Source organism: Neofelis nebulosa, chromosome 12, assembly GCF_028018385.1.
Source record: "Neofelis nebulosa isolate mNeoNeb1 chromosome 12, mNeoNeb1.pri, whole genome shotgun sequence".
NCBI classification, from domain to species: domain Eukaryota; kingdom Metazoa; phylum Chordata; class Mammalia; order Carnivora; family Felidae; genus Neofelis; species Neofelis nebulosa.
Window position 1 is genome coordinate 92607199 of NC_080793.1, and position 19534 is coordinate 92626732.

The 19534-nt window shown below is 48.9% G+C and overlaps 1 protein-coding gene across 5 annotated transcripts in view; it reads left to right on the top strand.

Moving 5' to 3' along the window:
• Positions 1 to 19534, top strand: part of SHC3 (SHC adaptor protein 3) — a 103550-nt gene that overhangs the window by 16236 nt on the left and 67780 nt on the right. For all 5 annotated transcript variants that reach the window (XM_058695890.1, XM_058695892.1, XM_058695891.1 and 2 more), the window contains one exon: positions 11158 to 11228. In XM_058695890.1, the coding sequence (XP_058551873.1) occupies positions 11158 to 11228 (71 nt within the window). The remainder of the gene's footprint in view (positions 1 to 11157; positions 11229 to 19534) is intronic.

Here is a 19534-nt window from a genome sequence, read left to right on the forward strand (position 1 = left end):
CCCCAAATAGCCAAAACTGAATTGATGAAGAAGAACGAAATTTGGGGGACTCACATTTTACAGACCAAAGTGTAGACACTTAGATCAGTGGAACAGAATTGAGAGACCAGGAGTAAGCCCATACATTTGTGGTCTGTTGATTCTTGAGAAGAGTGCCAGTGGAGAATTGTTTTTTCAGCAGATGGTGCGGGACAAGGGGATGTTTGCATGCAGAAGAATGAAGTTGGAGTCTTTCTTGCATCGTATAGGACAGTGAACTCAAAATGGATCAAAGTCCTGAATGTCAGAGCTACAAGCACAAAACTCATAGAAAACACACAAGGATTAATATTTGTGACTTTGGATTAGGCAGGGGTTTCTTAAATATGGCCCCACAAGCACAGGGAGCAGAAGGAAAATAGATATATGGAACTTTATGAAAATGAGAAACTTAGTCACAAAAAAGCGCGGTCATGCTGAATGAAATGAGCCAGAGGTACATGACTTCATGGAGGGTCTAAAGTCTGAAGGTGAGCGACAGTTGTCTGGATGGGGTGGGAGGAAGGTGCTCTGGGTAACAGGGCACAGTGAGAAGGGTCTCGGAGGGATGGGGGTGGGGGCAGGACCTATTCCGATTGTACATCGTTTCCCTGGATTGGGTGGAAGAGACAGGGCATTGAATTGTCAGTAACACGTCATTTATGAGGAGTAAAGTTCATTGTAAAAATTATGATACTCGGATAAATTACAAAATGCAAATGAATCACCGGTAACCGCATCCTGAGAGCTGGCAAAGAGGGAGGGGAAAGATGCTCTCCCACACCGTGAGCCGATGTGTCAGTTGGAACAAGTTTTATGAAAAGCCGATTGGAAATGCTTTTGCAGGACCGTGCTGAGGATGTATAGTCAGTGTTCGGAGTACAGTATCTATCACTCGTGGAGGTGATGGGTTAGCGTAATGCTGCTTGCTTAAACCCCACGCGGTCTCCTGTGTTTCTCACGGTAATCTCACCCTACACTCGAAGAAACAGGCACTCAGAGTGTCCAGTGATTTGCTGAGGCTCGCCCCGGTGGTCAGCCACGAAGTGAGTCTGTAACCTAGGGCTGTGTGGGTCCCAAGTCCACTCTCGCCTGGCTAGCGAGCGAAATGCAGAAATCTGTGCACATTTTTCAGGGCCTTGTTTTTGGCCCGACCAGCAACTATGGTCTCATGCTTTTCCACGGACAGAAGACAGAGGAGTGAAATTGGAAGCCAGCGATTTTTCTTGTTCACTTTTATACCAGTGCTTGACGCATCCAAGCGCCAAGGGTTGAATTGTGGAATTATGGTATCCTTGCCTTAAAAGGGCGCATGCCAGTTAGTAGCATTCAGGCTCAGAGATTAGGTAGCTAACTCACAGAATACATATTCATCTTAGAATTATAAATAATCATTGGGAAACTCTAAGCATGTGGTTAAATGGGGAAAATGTCAACCCATTGACCTTGTAGGAAATGCACCTGTAGCCCCAGCCGCAGGTGACCTGTACCTGTGTCCAGGACGCTGCCCTAGATGGGGAAGAATTGTCCTCCAGGTAAACTGAGAGCAGATGTTGAAATTTATAGCTGTAGGGTTATAGGATACGTGTTATTCCCTGAAAAGAATTTTTTTTTTGAGATAATGACAGACATGCCCGTTGCAGATAGAATGTAGTTTTGCTCCTCTCTTCCTTTGCTGGGGTGAGCGTCCCCCCCTTTCCCACACTGCTCCTGAGATGTCCGTGCGCACTCTCTCCCAGTCACTTGGACTAATTCAGCTACGGGGAAAGGCCTGTAGAACAGTCCTATCTGTATTCCAGAATAATTTCAGGGAAACACAGAGAATGTTGAAATATACTACGTATCAGAAACCAGCACAAATGGGTGCTAATAAGTGAAATAAAAAGTTAATAGAAAATTATGGTTCGTGAGCCTCCTGCGTGATCAAATGAAGTGTTATACACTGTCTGCTTCTGATCACTGGAGGGACCGGAAAGCATCTCTAACCTCGTTAGCCTTGGTGAATGCGCCCAACACATGTTTATTTTGTACCCATCACGTGTGAGGCGCTTGGAAAGCAGAGAGGGAGAAAGGCCCGGCCCTGCAGTCTTCTCGGTGACGGCATACAGACAGGTGCAGATTTGGGGATGATGGCACAGAGCACTAGCTCAGCACTTTGGAGGGGGCGCTGGGGTCTCAGGCGTTGACAGTCAGGGAGGGATGGCAGTGAGAGAGAGCCTTTAAAGGTTTAAATTTCCCCTGTTTTGAATCCCGGCAGCGTGACTTTCTTACCCAGTAAGTACCGAGCATCCGGTATAACAGTGAAGGGGCACCGTGCACACAGGCGTGGGTTCCGTGGACGCAGAACACAGAACGTGCTCTCACGGGATAAGGAACGCTATTGCCTTAGGCAGGGAGGGGCCCTTTCTCCGAGTCTGATCTTCGATGGGGCTCACTGACGATTGGCATGGTTCGGGAAGGGGAGGAAGGAAGGAGTTGGGAGGGAAGGGGGGCTTGCAGGCAAGGGAGATCACATATTTCCCACAGGCCGTGGGACACGTGGCACGGGTGGGGGTGGGGAGTTGGCAGGTGAAGCAACTCCACTGCTATTTATCCATCACACTGCTGGTGGACACTTGGTTTTCTTTCCAGTGTAGGGGTTTCATGAACAGTGCTACCGTGAGTACGTTTGTGCATTTATGTGGCGGGCAGATGGGTCCGTTTCTCTCTTCTCAGCGGAGATGCTGGCTCATGGGGAATGTACACGTCCAGCTTTGGGAGAAAACGCCGCACGAGTTTGCCCCAGTCGTCACTCCTGCCAGCACGTGCATTTACCCTGCCATCGATGACATCAGTAGGCTTTCCTGTGTATCCGCCACTTGAAATTACCTTAAAGCGTAATGTGCAATTTGAACTGGTATTTTTCTACACTGGCTCTGATGTCTGCAGTTAACCAGTGTTCTGCCCCAAAGGGGGCGATGTGGAGGAAGTAAGGGTGTCTCCTGGAGACTCTGAGCTTAAATCATTCATAAAACGGCCCCATTCAGAATCTTAGTCTGGATGTGCCCTAAGTGTTTAGCCGTGGGTTTATTGGTAAACATTCGAGAAGGGGGCTCACATTGTCATTCTGTGCTGGCAGCGAGGCAATGAATGTTTTGTACATACAATTTCACACACTGACGCGTGAATAAAGCTCTACAAATGAAGTTGCTGGGTCAAAGGGAAACACATTTTCCATTTCCATAGATACTTCCAAAGAGTCTTCCAGAAAGGTTTCACCAAATTACACACGCTAGAGGAACATGAGGGAGGGCCCTCACCCAGTGTGACTGCTCAGCTGGGTGGAAAATTATCTTTTTGTTCGGCATTTATTTTAATTGCTCTGATCGCTAGTCTTTACGGACACGTTGGTCAGCTGTTTGTCTTCCTCCGTGAATTTCCGGTTCGTTTCCTTGCCCATTTTTTTTTCTCTTGAGTGGATGCGCTTCCTTAATGACTGATAGAAACTCTTTGGGTAGTCTGGTCATTAATTTTTTCCCCCGGTTAAATTTATTGCATTTTTCCTAATCATGATGTTTATGTCGCTGGTCTTTTCTTACAAATAATTTATCAGTTTTCTTGGGTTTACCGTATGGCCTTTGAGTTTTAGGTCGTGTTACAGAAATAGTATTCTGGGTTTTCTTATAATGCTTTTGTAAGTTTGTTCCTTACCTTGAGCTCGTTAATCCTTCCGAGATTTATTTTCGGGGATGGGGTAAGGAGAGCCTGCCGCGTGTGAACAGCACACGGCATACCCAACCTTACTGAGCAGCATGGGCTCTTGTGAGCCCATCACGTACTCAACGTTTATTGGCCCCTTATCTGTTCATCAGTGATTCCCACAGATACATCTGCCCTTTTCTTCTCCACCCCTTTGAGACGGGGAAGCTCTCCCGTGAGAGAAAAAGCTGGTTTTTTTTAACTTTGCTTCTTTTCTGGCTTGTATCTTGCTAGGACCTGTACCCCCACCCCACTCTCCATATGCCTTGTGATGCAGACGGTGATTGTCCTCCTTGTAAGGGACAAGGAGTTAGTGATTTCTCTAGAGCAGATCACATCTGAGCAAGGGCCATGTGCGACCGACTAGAAACCATCGCACACGTATTCCAGACCTCCAAGCTAGACACTTTGACTGACACCAAGGCCCCCTGCTCCAAGGAATAACACCTGGGCCCTTGTCTTTGTTCTCACTTGTTCCTGGATGCCTGAGGGGACATGTGCACCAGGCCACCATCTAGTAGAAACCCCCAGATCCAGAATAAAGACGAGACTCCCTCATTTCCCTTCTGAGTCTCCCGGATGCTCCGTCTGTATCTCTCTATACGTGTTCACTAAACTCAGCTCTCACTTCCTGCTGGCTTGCGTTTGATTTCCATCCTTTGTGCAGCCCAGGGCCCTCTTGGCTGGTCCCGTGGGAGCCCCTCGGGGTCCCCGGCCTCTCCCGCATCACCACACTCCGTGCAGGATTGTTCCCAAGTCAGCTTCATGGAGTTATCACTGGTTCTTTGTCATTTTCATCTTCCTCGGAAATTTATTTGCGTTCTTCAAAGTCTTCCTTTATGATTACACGTTGGAATTAACTTTTCATGCAGTGGGAAAAAAATCCTGTTGAGACTTCATGTGGCATCCCACTAAGATTGTAGATTAATTTGGGGGAGAATTGGCATGCTTTTAGTATGGAATCTTGCAGCCCAAAACCATGATACGTCTGCTCACATATTTATTCATCCTTCATGAAAGGTTTTCTTCAATTTGGTCTTGCACGTTTCTTAAGCTTATTTCGTGTTTTGTTTCCTACGATTGTGAGTGAGTTACTCTCCTGGTTATATCCCTGGTTTATTTTGCTGGCCTTTGCCTGGGAGAGAATCTGCTCTGTCTTTTCAGTGTTGTCTTTGTGACCTCACGTGACTTACACAACTTATTCTTAACCAGTGTGAAAGCTTTGACTTTTAATTGGTGGGTTCAGTCAATCATGATTATTACGATTACTGAGATGTTTGGGCCCATTGCTGATGTTTCAGTTTATATTTTTCTGTGTCTTTTATCTGTGCATTTTCTGATTTCCTCCTTCTTTCTGCTGGCTGGAATGATTTTACTTGTTTCCTCCTTCTGTTCTCTAGCAGTTTTGGCGGGGAGGGGGCCAGTCATCCTGTTTTTTACAGTGTTTTACAATTTTTTTTGAGAGAGAGAGAGGGCACAAGTGAGCCAGGGGCAGAGAGAGAGAGAAAGAGAGAGAGAGAGAGAGAGAGAGAGAGAGAGAGAGAAGCAGGGCTCACCCGACTCCAGGCTCAAGCTCAGGAACCATGAGATCATGACCTGAACTGAAATCAGATGCTTAAATGACCGAGCCACCCAGGCGCCCCAGGGTTTTACAATTTTTTGCACGCATGTAAACGTACATTGTTTTTGCTGCTACGGTTAATCAGTTCTGTGCTGCCTCCACAACACACAGTGGTGCCCAACGTGCCCAGTGTGCCCAGCGTGCATTTTCTGATTTCCCCCTTCTTCTCGCTGGCTCCAGCCTCTGTGTCTGCCCTGGCCAGCTGAGTCGGGGTCTTCTGAGATTTCGTTCCCTGTCACTGTAAGATAGATGTTTAAAGTTACGCGTCAATAATTATTAAGCATCAGATGTACCTGTGATTCTTGTTGATTCTTTCCTTATTCTTTTTCTCCTAGCCCACATCCTCCTGTGTTTTGTATTCATTGTTCTTCTGGAATAATTCTTTCAGGGAGTGTCTGTGGGTGGTTAGCTTTCTGAGTCCTGGCTTTGTCTTCCCACTTGAATGCCAGTTTGGGTGGATGTAAGATTCTCAGCTCAATACTTCTCTTCCGACTTCCCGAGCGGGCAGGAGAACTCTCTGTAAGTAGCTGGTGTCTCTTTTCCTCACGGAGCACTCACAGGATATCTCTGTCTGGGTCCTTTTGTCCTGAAACACGGCTTCCGTGCATCCACGAGTGGGTCTTTTCATCTTTCTTCTATGAGCCTTGAAAATATAGACACTCCCGTCTCCCTCCAACACTGAACATTTCATTCTCTTTGTTCTCGAATTATTTCTTCCCCCCCTGTTTTTGTCTCTCCTTTTACTGGAACTCCTATGATGCAGATGCAGGAACTTTCAGATCCAGACTCCAAGACTTACACTTTCTTTTGTGAGTCCATCTTTCAGTCCCACTGGGAGGTTTTTTCTGGTTTGGGGAGGTTTTCTGAGTCCCATTGTTCAGTTTTCGTAATTCTTTGTGCATCTCTGGAGCCCAGTGATTGAGTTTTCTGTTTATACCTGCAATTCGATAGACTTTCTCTCTGCTGGTGAAAACCAGATTAGAAGTACAATGGAAAAATCAAAATGTCATCCTCACTGGTAACCAAAATTAAAAAAAAAAAATGTGTTGGAATACGTTGGAGAAGAAAAGTACAGGGTAAATGCCATAAAACCCACAAAGTCTTCCTAAAGGCAAAAAATAATATCTAAAATGGAGACACTCCAACGATTATGGATAAAAAGCTTAACGGCAAATATAAGTTCTTCTCAAGGTAATACGAAATCTCAAATAGAAGCCAGTTTTTGAGTGGTGGAGGGATTTCAGAACATGATTTTAAAGTTCTTCAGGAAAAATATACACAAAAGATGTGGGATCGACACACGAAGTATAGCAGAATAGAGCTCAGGTAGAGGTCCACACCGAAAATAAGAATGTAATATACCACGAAGTTGGCACATCACTGCGGAAAGACTTGGATGAACTACTAGGTCAGTGGTACTGGTGTAAATCACAGTCCCTCTGGAGGCCAACTTTATTAACTCACGCCGCGTCCTGTACAGACAAGTGAATTCCAAATAGGTTAAAAAGCCAAATGGAAAACATTACTGAAAACACTTAAAGAAGTGAATGCATAGATAAATCATAAATCAATGTTGTGAAATACCATTTAAGGAGAATATTGTGCCCTTCTCGTGCAAGACAGGACCCTCCAGAGCCATACAGAAAATGACAGACATGTGGTTACAGGAATTGGTACAGTGTTTAACTGCAGTAACAGTTTGTGTTAGGTAAAATGCAGACACCATCAAACAAGAAATGACTGAATGGGAGATTATCATCCCCTTAGTCTATAATAGGAAGATAAGGAATATAATAGGAAACTGGGCCCAAGATCAAAACAGTTAGTTAATGGAAAAAGGGGTGAAAATGGCCAACACACATGCGAGATGAATCACATTGCCTTATAGACATCAGGGACATGCACGTCGGAACGAGGATGGGATACTTTTGCGCGTGATAGGCAGAGATTCGGAGATTGATGCTGTATCGTGTTATGAGGGGTAGAAATAAGTTTCCTTAAATATTGATGGTAAGAGGGCAGATTGCTTCAGACCTGGGGGGCATGATTCAGGTCTGTGACACTCGTAGTGACCCTCACCTAGCACTCCAGGGTGGCAGTGGTGGTGGTAATCCTGTGACTTCCTGGAGTTGGTCATGGTCTTCGTGTAACTTCGGGACAGCTGCCATGGTTGTATTCACACAATGCTGACAGCGGTAGGGGCAGTGACGTGGCTGGTGGTGGTGGCGGTACTTACATTACACACGACTGCAGGGGTGGGGGTTGTGGTTCCGTAAATGCGATGGTCATGGTGCTCACAGAATTCCATATTGTTGGTTGTGGTCCATATGTAACTGTGACGGTGTTGGAGGTATTCACGTAAATCGACGACATTGCGGTTTCCACACAACTGTGTTAGTGGAGGGATGCACGTTCGTCAAGGTGTTGACATAATTGTGCAGTGCAGCGCAGCGGTGGTATCCACAAAACCACAACATTGGTGGTAGTGGTGTTCATATAGTTCTCCTACCGTGGTGGTGGTATTTGTCATGGTGGTCACATATGCCTACTGTGGTGGTCATGATATTCCATACCTGCAGTGGGGTGGTGGTGATGGCATTCAGATGTCACTGTGGTGTCGGTCGTGGCATCCCCATAACCCTGTGGTGTTGTCATGGTAGTACATAACTTTATGATCATATTTCTGGTAGTCTTCCCTTAGCTGCATCTTGGCTGGCTGGTCACATAGCTCTAGAAGCCGGCCATGGTGTCCACGTGGCTCTTTCATGGTGCTGGTGTTCGTGTGCGCATAGCCTGCAACTGTGGTACTTCCATTTCTGTGACTCTGTGACATTGCTGGTGTTGTTGCTTTGACTCTGTGGTGTGGGTCGTGGTATTCACATACCACCGTGATGGTGGTGGAGGTTATGTGCACATGGTCTGTGAAGCTCAGCATGGTGTTCCTACAACCCTGCAACACTCATTTGTCATGGCATTAGCGCGACTGCACAGAGTTGATGGTGACAGTCATTGCATCTTGTGACGGTGGTGATGGTATAACTCAGACAACCCTGTGACTTGGTCGTGGTGTCTGCATAACTCTATGACGATGGTGGTGTTGGCATTAGCACATCACTCTGAGATCATGCTAGGGATATTCATGTAAATCTGCAACTTTAGTTAGGAGAATCACATAACTCTCCTGGTTGGTGGCCATGGTATTCACAAGGCTCTGCAACAGTGGTGGTGGCAGTATTTGCATGGCTCTGTGACAGTGGTCGTGGTGGTCATGTATCTCTGTGATGGCCATGGTGGTAGTATTCTCCTAGCTCTGCCTTGGTGGCTGTGGGATTCAGATAATTCTACACGGCAGTAGTAGTGATCTTCACAAAGCGCTGAGATGGTGTTGGGTGTGCTAATCCTGTAACTCTGCAAAGTCCATCATGGCCTTCTTGTAACTCAGAAATGGTGGTCATGTGTTCACACAATCTTTCAGGGCTGGCTTCACATAACCCTGTGATGGTGGTTCTGGTATCCATATAACTGTGAGGCTGTTAGTTGTAGTCATATAACTCTGTGATGTTGGTGACAGTATTCACAGACCTCTTCAATAAATTTGATCATCTTCCCATAAATCTGAGATGCTATTGGTGGGGTGTTCAGATAACTGCAGTGGTGCTTGGGGGGGCATTTGTGGTGTTGGTGGTATTTGCATAATTCTGTAGTGGTGGTGGTCTGTATATTTACATAGCTGCAGTGGTGGTGTGGGGATACATGTATTGCTGCAAAGCCAGGCGTGCTATCCATATAACTCTGTGATGATCATCATAGTACTGATGTAACTCTGTGATGTCGGTGGATTTGGTATACACGTAGCTCTGCAAGTTTCGTCCCAGGAACACATAACTATGAGACTGGATGTGGCATTCAGATAATTCTGTGATGTTTGTGATCACGGCACTTACATATCACCACGATGTTGCTGGTGGTATTCACATAACTGTGATGGTGTTCACGGTATTCCCATTTCTCGGTGGTGGTGGTGGTGGTGGTGGTGGTGGTGTAGTCACATAACTACAATGGTGGTTGTGGTATTTAATAGCTCTTGACGGTGGGCATGATATTCAGCTATCTGCAGTGGTTCTTGTCACAGTCACACATCTGCAATGGTGGTCATGGGGTCTTCCCATGAGTCTGCAGTTGTGGGTGTGAAATTGTGTAACTCTGTATCTTCGAGAGGTAGTGGTGTTGTTATCGACACCGTTCTGCCACTTTGGTCATATTAATGACTTCACTTCGTAACATTGCTGATGGTGGTATTCACATAACCCTGGGATATCTGGGACACTGTTGTGGTGTCCCCGTGCCGTGACAGTGATGGATGTGGCAGTCCTGCAACTCAACAAAGTGGGTTGCGGTCTTCACACATTTGAGCGATGGTGATAGCAATATTCACATAACCCTGCCGTGGTGGCGGTGGCGTTCACACAAGCATAACAGCAGTGGTGGTGCTCCCACAACCCTGCAGTGTTGTTCCTGCTTCTCATGTAACTTGGGACATCACTGCGGTATTCACGCGGCCCTGTGATGGGACGTGGTATTCGTGTAGCTCTGTGCTTTGGTGGTGGTAAGAGTCATGTAGTCCCATGGTGTTAGTCCTGGTCCACAGGTAGGTCTGTGATGTTGGTCAGTGTAATCACATGCCTCTGCAGTGCTGGTGGTCGTCTGATTCATGTGGCTCTACGACGTTGTTCATGGTATCCTCCTGACCACCGTGATGGTGGTGTTCCAACAACCGTGTGATGTGGTGGTGGTGGTGACATCACAGAGCCACACAATGGTTGGAACAGTAGTTACATTTTATGGGTACAGAGGCTCAGGCTCAGAGAATTTTAAAGTTTCGCTTCAAGTTACATAACAAGATATGACAGAGTCAGGCTCCAATTCAGGTTTTCTGAATAATTCAAATGCAGTCTTTTCTGTGATACACCATGAGGTCTCTTCCTGCGAAGTCTAATTTTAAAGGCATTGGTATAAAACATCTGTCCTTCAAACTCCCCAGGGCTTTGGAACACAAATATTGTATCTCTACTATGCTAGTTGTTTATCTACAGCTTTCGTTATGTCCATATATTTACATACACACATGCACTTACATGTGTGAAACTGATTAAAAATTTAGCTACAAATTTAGATGTGTAAATTAGAACTTCTGAAAGTTTGTGTTATATAATGCAGGAGAGGGCTTTCTGGTAAACCAAAAGAAAGCAACTATAAGGGTAATGTATAGTTTGTTCATGGAACCCAAAGTATATTTATTAAATAATGAAGTTTACCATTGGTTGAAATGTTGGTATTATAGCGTTTTCATTACTTCTTTAAAAATGATAAGCCTCTAGGCCCTCGTAAAGGACTAGAAATACGATGTTGGGATGTTGGGCTCTGAGTGGTGGTTACACGCAGGTACGTGTTTCGGCAATAATTGAATTCTGCATTTAAGACTTCTGTGGTTTACGGTACATGTTACAACTCAACACAAATTTTTAAAAATGTACCTCTAACTAAAATGAAAATACTAATGGAACTCAGAAGAGTCAAATCTAGTACCGACATAGGCACTGAGGTTAGTTTCGTAAGGGTGTGGGTTATTGCTTTTACGGAAGATAACAGAGCCTCATGATGTACATAAAATGAGATCTAAGAAATATATATGGCTTTCCAAAACGCCCTTTACACAGTTAAGAACTGTCTCTTCGTCTCAGTCCCCAGGGCTCATGATTTACGTTTTTTTCCCCTTCCAGTACTTGGGGTGCATTGAAGTTCTCCGCTCAATGAGGTCTCTTGACTTCAGTACAAGAACACAGATTACCAGGTAAGCCCTCTCGAATGTGGACTCCCGTGATTTGACTTTGGAAAGGAATGATTTCAGAGTTTGCAGCCTAGAAACTTCCGAGGGAAAGTCTGCCCCTTGAGTGCCGGTGACGGTGACAGGGAGGGTATTCAGGATTTCCAAGTGTTCGTCCCCACCTGTGATGCATATCTCTGACATGAGCACCCTCGGGGACCCTCCCTGCTCCTTCCAAGCTCTCTTTATAATGAAGCTTCAGACATGCGCGCTGCTTGTGATTGTTTCTTTACACATGAAGCCCTAATACAAGCTTGATATTTTAAAGTGTACTCAACTGTGTTATTTCTTTCCAAAGCGAAAAATGTGTCAGGAGAGAATTTTCAACTGTATACACAGGGAATAAAATGCATGGATTGGAGGCAGACATATTCATGGTGGTAGTAGTTTAGGAAGCAGTTGGTTGTTTGAGGGGGTCAGCGATTTTGAGCAGGGGTATGTATCCTCCACCGTCAACTAGAGTCTAAGCTTTCTGAGGGCCAGTTCTGTATTTAAGCATTGTTTTTAATGAAATCGTAACCTTTTAGAGCTTACACCTCTAAAACATGTTGGTTTGGAGTCACCTAGAAGAGGAAAACTGGAAAGTCAGGAGGGTTCGTGAAATGGCACATTTCCGTGGGTGACCTTAGCTTGCTTTGGTATTTGTAGAATTATTTGATCTACATAGTGACCTCAGAAAATGCCTCATGTTTATGGCAGTCAAGTCACTGTATTGTCTATCTTTGGGTTAGCAAGCCAAAGTCTAACGTTCGAGCTTTAGAAAGTAATTATTTGGAGTAATAGCTGTAAATGATGCACACGCTTTAATTGTGGCAAATACCGCAATGATATGTCTTCCTCACGGAAGAAATCTGTGTTCAAAAGAAGGGACGTTTCTGTCCCTCCTGAAGCGGCTCAAGACACGCATGGTGGGGACACACCAGCATTGTAAACTGCACTCAGGGAAGAATCGTGTCCATCGATCTGCACAGGATGGTCTACGGGCCTTGCCGAGGCAGAGGGGCGGTACCGTGCAGTGGGAGCGTTCCGGAAACCAGCGGGAGCATTTGCGGAGCGAACCGTCTGTCCCACGCACCAAGTGTCAGGTGCAGGCGGCACGCTGGGCAGGGCGCTCTGGCCGCGTCTGGGCCACGGGGACACACGACTGTTCACCTTCTCGTGGTGGTGGCGGTTTCGTTAGAGAGAACTGTTGGCTATTTCTGCCGAATTCCTGTAACAGATCCTGCCCCTTCTGAGATGCTTTCGTATCGTTTAAATTCTCTGGATGTATTTATTGAGCTCTGCACGTGCAGCATGCCGGCCGCCGTGGGCTGTCCTTCCTGGCCTCCCGGTGTAGGGATGCAGACCTGGGGACCAGCGGTGGGTGGTGGAGGGGGGTGAACAGTCCCTGTGTGCCCTTGACCGGGGTCCCGGCACTCTCTGGGGCGGAGGTAGTGAGGACACTGCGGGAGGAAACTGGAGAACAGATATGGGTGGATTTGGACGAGTAGGTGTCTTTCTCGATCCCGTTCCATTTAGACGCTGGCAAAGGCTGGCGGCGTAATGGGCTGAGGGGGGTGCTGTTCTGGGACTCAGGAAACTTGGTGAATTCTGGTTGCACCAGAACGGCCTCAGCTTTATTAGGCTTTTTGAAAACTATGTGTGCTTGTCTGCACTATGCTTTCTGCCTCTTGCCTTGCTTTTATATCACATGACACGGTCCTTATTTTAGGTAATAGCTGGAGACCCCTTGAAGGAAACTGACGAATCGATGTCAGAAAGAAGCCTTTGCCTCCCGGAGAGGAATGCCCAGCAGTGTCCTATAGGTGGTCACACGGTGGAGCTGCTGAGGCCCCTGGGGTCTTTGAGTGCTCACCAGGCCAGTGACTGCTCTCTCCCGCCATGGTTTTCTCTTAATACTAAAGGCAGTCTCGGAAGGTTGCCAGAAAATGTGAGGTTGTGGTTAGGTTTTATTAAATAGGCTCTAGGAAGATGTGTTTCCAAAGGCTCCCCAGACATCATGAGAAAATATTTGTCTATCTATATACATATATGTGTGTGTGTGTGTATATATATAAAGCTTATTTATTTATTTTGAGACAGAGTGTGCGAGCATGAGCTGGGGAGGGGAAGAGAGAGAGACAGAGAGGATCCCAAGTGGGCTCCAAGCTGTCAGCGCGGAGCCCGATGTGGGCTCGATCTCACAATTGGCAAGATCACGACCTGAGACAAAATCAACAGTCAGATGCTTAACCGACTGAGCCACCCAGGTGCCCCAAAATTTTCTTAAGCAAGTAACCAGTCACTCACTACGCCTCTGTTCCGCTGTTTCAAGTTTTGGACGTAAGCATCTTTGGAGGCTCTGGCGGCCAAACCGCGCGTCCTTTTGTTGGGGTCAATGTAGTTTTGTGCTGTTCCGTCTGAGTTGAGGTGGATCGTCATGCCTTCGGCAGAGTCACCCGTGGGTTCCCGACCTCTTCCTGGAAGATTACTTCTACAACTATCCCAGAAGTTGCCATCGACTCTGAGTTGCAGTGGTGGCTGTTAATCACCTGGTACCCCTAATGCTTTGGGCAGAGCCTTGGGGACTGCCCACCGCGTGGAGGGACGTCCTGTCCTGTACATGGAGCCCCCCTCTGCCATTTTCCACTTGTGCGGAAAGGCATGCAGGCATGATGCCCACATCAGTGGCTGTTGTGGGAAATCGGGTGCCCAGTGGGCGGGGCCTACAAAGTGTAGTGCACAGCCCCTGAGGGGCGTCAGTGAGGGTCTCCAGTTGGTGTCACCGAAGCGGACAGTTGAGCAGGGGATCCCAAGCAGGGAGGACCCAGCTCCCCGGCTGGGCGTCAATCAGAGACCTCTGCTTTCATCTGCCACTGGTTTCCAAACGAGGTTATGGTGGCCAACGGTGGTGGGCACCCACTGTCCCAGCGAGTTGCCTGCCTGGCCTGAGCCCGACCTTCAGATGACCGCGCAAGGGGACCACATCGTGTGCCTCCCTGAAACGTCCTCTCCCAAGATGCTCCCACCTGTCACAGTGTGGGGGATGGGGGTGTTGAATGGTGTTACAGAGGGACGAACCATGTCAGACAGGGAGGTCACGGGGGAGAATGTGTTCTGTGCCCGTCGGGCCCGCCCTGCACATGGATAGGAAGCTCCCCATGTGCCTTTGGTCACTGGACAGGCCCTGTCCTTCCTCCTTTTCTCTGATTTCCTCATCTGCTCATTTTTATCTTATTTATCGTGTTAAATTTTACCTATTATTGGAGGTCATCTTAAGCCATTTTTAGGACACGGAAGGCTATAAATATATACACACTTAGGCCCAGAGCACTCAGGGACGTGACCTGTCTTCAGCCACAAATGCAAACATCTGACGTGTGTTGTTGGGTCTCATTGACCCCGGCTGACCTCCTGCACCACTTGGACTCCCCAGTTAAAGGTCACGTAGGCATGTGGACTCAGCCACGTGTGACTTTGCTGCACTTCTGGATGAGCTCAGGTTCAGCACGTTGTCCTAACATAAACTCATTCTTCCGAATTGTGGAGAGTCCATCAATAACGGAATCTAGTTCTGTGGGGTTTTGTTTGTTTGTTTTCCTCATTTGGTTTATGTAAAAAAAGTTTTTTAATGTTATTTACTTTTGAGAGACAGAGAGAGACAGAGCGTGAGCAGGGAAGGGGCAGAGAGAGAGGGAGACACAGAATCCGAAGTGGGCTCCAGGCCCTGAGCCGTCAGCACAGAGCCCGACGCGGGGCTCGAACTCAAGGACCGTGAGATCGTGACCTGAGCCGAAGTCGGACGCTCGACCGACTGAGCCACTCAGGTGGCCTGTTTGTTTTCATTTTAAAAGCTGTTGTAGTTTCAGTGGACCCCAAAGAGCCTGGTTAGGCCCAGAGCTCCACCAGCGCCACCCTGCGGATGTGACCTGCCCCCCAGTATTGTGTCTGGTGCACACACCCGGAATCAGCATGCTTGGAAACATCTCTGTAAAAAGGCACCGCGTCTATTTAGTCTGAAAATCAAAATCAAAACCTGTGCCTGTTGGGAAGGTATTTCCCTTTTGCTCTGTTCCAGCCTATCAGTGGGGTCTCGGGAGGCGTTCACGGCTGATGCCGTCCGTCGGGGTCGGTTCACTGCCGCGTGGCCACAACCTGTTCACGTCGTCAGCACGGGGCCGAGGGCAGTGAAAGTGGAAGCAGGCGTCGGCCCGCCGGCGGGAACGCCGTGACATTGCTGTGTTTTCTGTCTGATGTCTCACGCGTGCACTGTGTTCAGAAGGCGTGGCCTTGGTCTGGAAGTGCCGGGCAGTTAGTTGGTGGCGGCAGGGTCTTGAGCCCGAGCAAACTAGCAAGCATGCACTGGCGATATGACAACCTGGCGACAGAGGCCCGGGGATGTGGCGCTGTGATCGTGGGGGCTCGTGAGAGCAGAGGATGTGGCCTGGCTTCCAGAGCGGTCTCTCTCCGTCCTGGGCTTGGAGGGGCCTATCTTCAGCCTCGGCGTGGCCTTGAGACTCTGTCCACCCCCTCTTCTCTGAGTCGCAGTGCTCCCTCCTCTCCGGTCACTGCTGGCCCCCAGGGTTTTCTACGAGCCCTTAAAGAAGACAAAGTCCGAGGTCAGAATTCCACCGCATGGTCCGTCATCCGTGTGCATTCCACCCCAGTCCGCTGCGTTTCCTCTCGTGTGTGTGGCAGCCTTCCTGAGACTGCGTGTGCCCTGGTCAGACGTCCTGCAAGCGAGAGGCCCCCCCACCTGCACCGGTGGCCCCCAGAACCCTTCCTGTCACGCCTCCCACACGGCGGTGTGGCGTGGCCACCGTGGCAAGTGTGTACTGTGTGGTGTGGGGACAGGCCGCATTTGCTGACAAGGTATCTGTGCTTACAGAGGCCGTGCCGGGCTCGGGGCAATGCCCAGGCTCTGGGCAGCTGCTGTGGCCAGAGACGGACACGGAGGAAGAAGGGCAGATAAGGCGTTGGGGCTCCCAGCGGCTGGCAGAGTGGCCCACCTGCATCACCCTGCCCGGGACAGTGACGGAGACACAGGACGGTGGGCTCAGGCATGTTCTGCACAGATCTGAGAACAGCGGTGGGGGCTCCACACGCCCCCCCCCCCCCCCACGGGCAGGGCTTTGTTCTGTTAATTTCTCAGTTTGCAGACCCAGAGGAAGCAATCCGGAAAGTCCTGTCTTTGAACATCCACCCAATCCGTGGATTTAAGACGCGTGCTTTACACGTGGCACGGGGTGGGGGGGGGGGCGGTGCTGCCCGATCGCTGCAGCGAGAACACTCGGTTATGGTGTTGCGGGGCTCCCCTCCCGCCGCAAAGTAAACAGCTCTAACGTCGGTGGAAGTTCAGCGGGCCGGAAGAGGAGCAAATCTGTAAAAATCTTCCCCGGGGCGGGTTGACTGTCAGAAATAGAAAGGAGACGACGGTGTGAACAGTCTGCCCACCCGTCCCTGCTACGCGGGGAGCGCGCAGCCGCTCTCTGTGACTTTAGCCTGACTGCTTCGTTCTAAATTTACTCATTCCGAACGTGTTTCACGGGCCGAGCCTCTGGCAGCCCTGTACCCCCGGGGTGAAGCCTGGCGGGTGCGGGGGGGGGGAGCTGGCGTGTTCTCCGTTTAGGAGTCTCTTTTGAAAACGCCAGCTCCCTGCGTGCACGCACACCCGGCTCTGGAGTAAAGCTGAGTCCTCCTGCCTCGCGGTCCATCACGTCTCAGTCTTACCACCCCCAGGATAACCTTGTGCCTGGTGTCTCCTTTGTCTGCATCTGCGCGTGAGGATGTACCAGGCACAGGTCCACACCTCATTGGAGGCCCCGAGTCACAAGGCAGTCGGGCAGGCGTTCGGTGCAGGCATGCTGAAGTACCACAGAAACTCAGGAGAACATCCCGAGGGCCTGAGCTAGTCTGGGAAGACTTCCTGGAGGAGGGAACATTTAAGCCAGTGGATTCCTCCCCCGACTATAAGGCAGATCCAAAGGAAGCATAGGATCGAGGCCGTTGCTTTCACAGGGCTGGGCTCTGAAGCCAGACCACGAGGGTGTCTGGGGTGTGGGCGGTCACCCCTGAAATCCTTTCCGCCGTCCCCACAAGGGGTTCTGTCTTTCGGACTCTGCCGTGATTCTGGTGTGCACCACAGGGTATGGAGCCGGAGTGGAGAGGGAACAGGGGGGCTGTGTGCACCCAGCTGAGGTCCCGCCTCTGGCTGGCTGGCTGCAGTTAGGACGCCAGGCCGGCCCTGGGGGGAAAAGGGAGGCGGGGTCTACTTTCCTACAGGCCTCGTTTCTGTGTCCAGTCTCTGCTTCCGTAATGCACGCTGACGGATTCACTCACTTGGGGAGCATCAAAGTAGAGTTTACTTCTGGAAACAGCCGGCACAGGCCATGCACGGTGAGGGTGTCCAGGATTGTTCCCTTGACCGGACCCGCATGCACTCGTGCCTGATTCTGGGCCCTGAGCAGACCTGAGGTATTTTGGAGGGTGTTTAGGGAGACTAGGCTGGGGAGCAGGAAGGGGTCGCTGACAGAGACCCCGTCACTGGCCGGCCTCGTTCTCCCGTGGAGGGAATGGGGCACCGGTGCATTTACCCACTGTCTGCCTCCCACTAAGTTGAGTTAAACCGAGGATTGCCCCGGGCAGAGGACAGAGGCCCACAATGTGGGAGCACCCTGGCCTGGCTGAGGATGCCGGACGAGCCTCCATCGGAGCGGCCTGTGCCGGGCTCAGGGCCCCGGGACGGCATGGCGGGGTCACGGGCACCACCCTGTGAGCCAGAGTGGGCTTGGGGCAGTGGGGTGACGGCTCCTGGCCCGTCCATCTGAATCAGATTTTTCGGTCTCTGCCCGTCTGAGCAGCTGTCCTGGTCCCGACCCCGCGTGGCAGAACCCGGTGTGCACGGGGTGCGTCCAGGGACCCTTGGGCACCAGCCCAGCACCACTTCCCAGCCACTCATGACCTCTGTGGGCTCGGGATCCTCACCCGCGGGTGCGAATGGAACCATCTGGGAGACGTGTCGAGGGTCTTGGCAACGGGACCCACGAAGTTCTGGGGCTGCCCTGGCCTGTGCTCAGCACACCTGACGGGGTCTGTGCGATGTGTTTAATTGTGCTATTCATGCCCTCCCGATAATTATGTTTATAATCACTTATTGTTTTTATATACGTTTAATATTATGTATTAGATATAAATATTAATATTAGCATTTGATATTAAATTTGATATAAATATTAAATTAGCATTAATTTAATATTAATATTAGAATTTGATATTACATTTAATTTAATATTATATTTAATTTAATTGAGTTAAATTTAAACTTAATTATACATTAATAAATGATATTTGATTATATTCAATTGCATATCATATAAATATTAATAAATATAATATTTAATTATATTGATTATACCTTATAAATATATATTTCATATATATTATATGGTATATGTTAAAACTTATTATGTTATGTATTACATATTTAATTATAATTATATAATTATAATTAATAATATTATAATAATAACTGATATAATGCTTAATCTGTAATATTATTTGCTGATTGATACTATTACTAATCATCAATACCAGTTCGGTCCAGGGTATTTTTTCCAGCTGAAGAGAAAGACTGTAAGTTACTGAGAAGGGTAAAATATTTAGTACGATGGCATCGCCTTCACTCGAGCAGTATTGTCTAGTATTTCATTCTGTGTCCCTGCTTTGCCAGCTGCCGATAGTAGTAATAATAATCGCGAATAGGACCCCGGCGTTGAGCGCCTACCGTGTTCCAGGCTCAGCGCGCCGGTCCTTTGGTCACCGAATACGTGTCTATCGCATGGCACATCTGGCCATTGTTGAGATGTTGGTCAGAAAGCCCGGAGTAAGAGCTCGCCTTCTCTTGCGGGGAGAGAGAAGATCAACACAGACGTAGACACGAGTAGGGTGTGAGAAACCACACGACCTTGACATTTTTGGGGATGCAGAAGGTGAACACGGTCAGATGTGGGCAATTTCGTGCCCCCCCCCGGCAGAGTGATCTGAAGGAGGGACGGCCACGTGCAGGGCTTTTCTGAGGAGCCCCGAGCCTGGCCGTGAGCTTCCCAGACAGACGTGAGCCAACAGGATGGGCACGTTCACGCCACCAAGACCTCGCAGGCTGGGACGCGGCTGCAGAGGCCCGAGCCAGAGCGGTGGGTGTCAGACGGGCTCTGGAGCGGCACTGTAGCCACGTTGGGGATGAGGGAGGGGTGCGGCTTCAGGAAGCATGAGCCAGGCAAACCTCGGAGGCCCTG